The sequence below is a fragment of the Nicotiana sylvestris genome, chromosome 7, assembly GCF_000393655.2.
Source record: "Nicotiana sylvestris chromosome 7, ASM39365v2, whole genome shotgun sequence".
Lineage (NCBI taxonomy): Eukaryota > Viridiplantae > Streptophyta > Magnoliopsida > Solanales > Solanaceae > Nicotiana > Nicotiana sylvestris.
Window position 1 is genome coordinate 74,677,204 of NC_091063.1, and position 2,986 is coordinate 74,680,189.

At 42.6% G+C, this 2,986-nt stretch overlaps 1 protein-coding gene across 1 annotated transcript; it reads right to left on the reverse strand.

Annotated features, from left to right (window-relative positions):
- Window positions 1-1,746: 1,746 nt before the first annotated feature.
- On the reverse strand, window positions 1,747-2,274 carry LOC138873321 (uncharacterized). Its single transcript, XM_070151776.1, has one exon. The coding sequence runs from the start codon at window positions 2,272-2,274 to the stop codon at window positions 1,747-1,749; it is 528 nt and encodes a 175-aa protein (XP_070007877.1).
- Window positions 2,275-2,986: the final 712 nt, after the last annotated feature.

Sequence of the window (2,986 nt, forward strand, 5' to 3'; positions counted from 1 at the left end):
CTAATTCCCTCAAGTCAAGGTTAGACACAACATTTACCTCACTTTGCGATCAATTCAAAGCTTTACCGGGGTCTTTCCCCTAGAATTTGCCTCCAAACCACTCGCTTCTTGCCTCAATTAACCCAATAACGTCAAATATTTCTAAAGGAATCAACTACAATGCATAAATTTAGATTTTTCAAAATTTCCCTTAAAATTCAAAAATCGACCCCGGGCCCGCTTGGTTAAAACTCGAGGTTTGGACCAAAATCCATTTACCCATTCACCCTCGAGCCCGATTATGCAATTTTTTTTTTAAATTCAACCTCAATTCGAGGTCTAAATTCCAATTTTACAAAAATCCTTAATCCTACCCAAACCCCCAATTTTCACCATGAAAACCCTAGATTTTAGGTTGAAAATTCATGATATGTAATGGGTAATTGAAAGAAAGTGCTTTAGAATCACTTACCAACACTTTGGGGAAGAAAATGTCTTTTGAAAATCGCCTTTAGGCTGGCTAGCTTTTAAAAAGTGAAAGAATGTCTTAATTCCTGTAATAGGACTGTTTAATAGCCGGGCGACAGTGTTCATCGCATTCGCAAGGACACTGTTGCGTTCGCGAAGAGCACAACTTGCCAAGTTTACGCGATTGCGAGTCCTACATCGCGTTCGTGAAGGCTATTCCCCCCTGGACTTTGCGTTCGCGAGCCAATGCTCGTGTTCGCTTGGAAGGACAACTGACCCCTCCCCCAGGTCCCATATGCTTCACGTTTGCATTGAGTTGGTCGCGTTTGCGAAGAGCAAGGCCCCCATCGCTTTGCATTCGTGACCAAGTCTTCGCGTTCACGAAGAAGAAAAACCCAGCCCTCCTAGTTTCTACTTCGCGTTTGCGAGACTGCCTTCGCGAACACGAAGAAAGAAACCAGAAGGCACCTGAAAAAGCAGAAAACTAGATTTCTAGGTCCAAAACATTTCGTAGCCTATCCGAAACTCACCCGATCCATCAGGGCTCCAAACCAAACATGCACACAAGTCCTAAAACATCATACGAACTTGATCGCACGATCAAATCGCCAAAATAACACCTAGAACTACGAATTTAGCATCAAATTGAATGAAATTTTCAAGAAAGCTTTAAAACTTCTAACTTCACAATCGGACGTCCGAATCACGTCAAACCAATTTTGTTTCTCACCAATTTTCATAGATAAGTTATAAATATTATATTGGACCTATACTGGATTTCGGAACTAAAATATGAATTCGGTATCAACAAGGCCAATCATCAGTCAATCCTTTAAAGCCTTTAGAGATTCTTAGATTTTTTATTTTCGACAAAAATTCATAACTCGGACTAGGGACCTTGGGATTCGATTCCAGGCATACACCCAGGTCCCATATTTCATTACGGACCCACCGAGACCATCAAAACATGAGTCTGGGTCTGTTTATTCAAACATTGACCAAAGTCAACTAAAATCAACTTTTAAGGCAAAAATTCTAATTTTCATTAGCTTTCAACATAAAAGTTTTCTGGAACCATGCCCGGACTGCACTCACAAATCGAGGAGGGTAAAAATGAGATTTTTAAGGCTTAAGAGCGCAGAATGGAGTTCTAAAACATAAGATGGCCTTTTGGGTTATCACATTCTCCACCTCTAAAATAACCGTTTGTCCTCGAACGGACATAGAAAAGTATATTAGCTGGTAAAAAGGTGGCGATATCTACTCCGCATATCGGACTAAGACTCTCAAGTAGTTGCTTTAATAGGCTGACCTTTCTACTGCACTCGAACTGAAGGATAAATCTTCGACCTCATCTTTACGAACATGTTGGTCTAGAATAGCTATTGGCTCCTCCTCGTAGGCCAAATTCTTGTCCAACTGGACAGTGCTGAAATCTAACACATAGGATGGATCGCCATGATACTTCTGGAGCATGGACACATGGAATACCGGATGGATTGTTGATAAACCAGGTGGCAACGCAAGTCTGTAGGCCACCTCTCCCACTCGTTCAAGCATCTCAAAATGCCCGATATACCTAGGGCTCAACTTGCCTTTCTTTCCAAACCTCATTACACCCTTCATGGGTGATACCCGGAGCAAAAATCTCTCTCCGACCATGAATACAACATCACGAACCTTACTGTCGGCATAACTCTTCTGCCTGGACTGAGCTATGCAAAGACTGTCCTGAATGATCTTAACCTTATCCAAGGCGTCCTGTACTAAATCTGTACCCAATAAGTGAGCCTCCCCCAACTCAAACCATCCAACCGTCGATACCATCTACCATATAATGCCTCATAGGGAGCCATCTGAATGCTCAACTAATAACTATTATTGTAGGCAAACCCCACAAGTGGCAAGAACTAATCCCAAGAGCCTCCGATGTTAATAACACAAGCGCAGAGCATATCCTCCAATATCTGAATAGTGTCCTCGGACTGTCCATCCGTCTGAGGATGAAATGTTGTGCCCAACTCAACCCGCGTGCCCAACACACGCTGCACTGCCTCAAGAAATGTGAGGTAAACTGCGTACCTCGATTAGAAATGATAGACACGGGCACCCCGTGAAGACAAACTATCTCGCAGATATAAATCTCTACCAACCGCTCTGAAGAATAGGTAACTGCCATAAGAATGAAATGCGCTGACTTGGTCAGCCTATCCACAATGACCTAAACTGCATCGAACTTCCTCTGAGTTTGTGGGAGTCCAAAAACGAAATCATGGTGATACGCTCCCACTTCCACTCAGGAATCTCTATCTTCTGAAGCAAACCATCAGGTCTCTAATGCTCATACTTTACTTGCTGACAATTTAAACATTGAGCTACATATGTAACTATGTCCTTCTTCATCCTCCTCCACCAATAATGTTGCCGCAAGTCTTGATACATCTTGGCGGCACCCAAATGAATAGAATACCGGGAACTATAGGCCTCCTGTAGAATCAACTCATGAAGTCCATCCACATTCGGCACACAAACATGACCT

Bases quoted from the DNA above. Each gene is read 5' to 3' on its own strand.
- LOC138873321 (XM_070151776.1), bottom strand. From the start codon at position 2,274: ATGGTATCGACGGTTGGATGGTTTGAGTTGGGGGAGGCTCACTTATTG.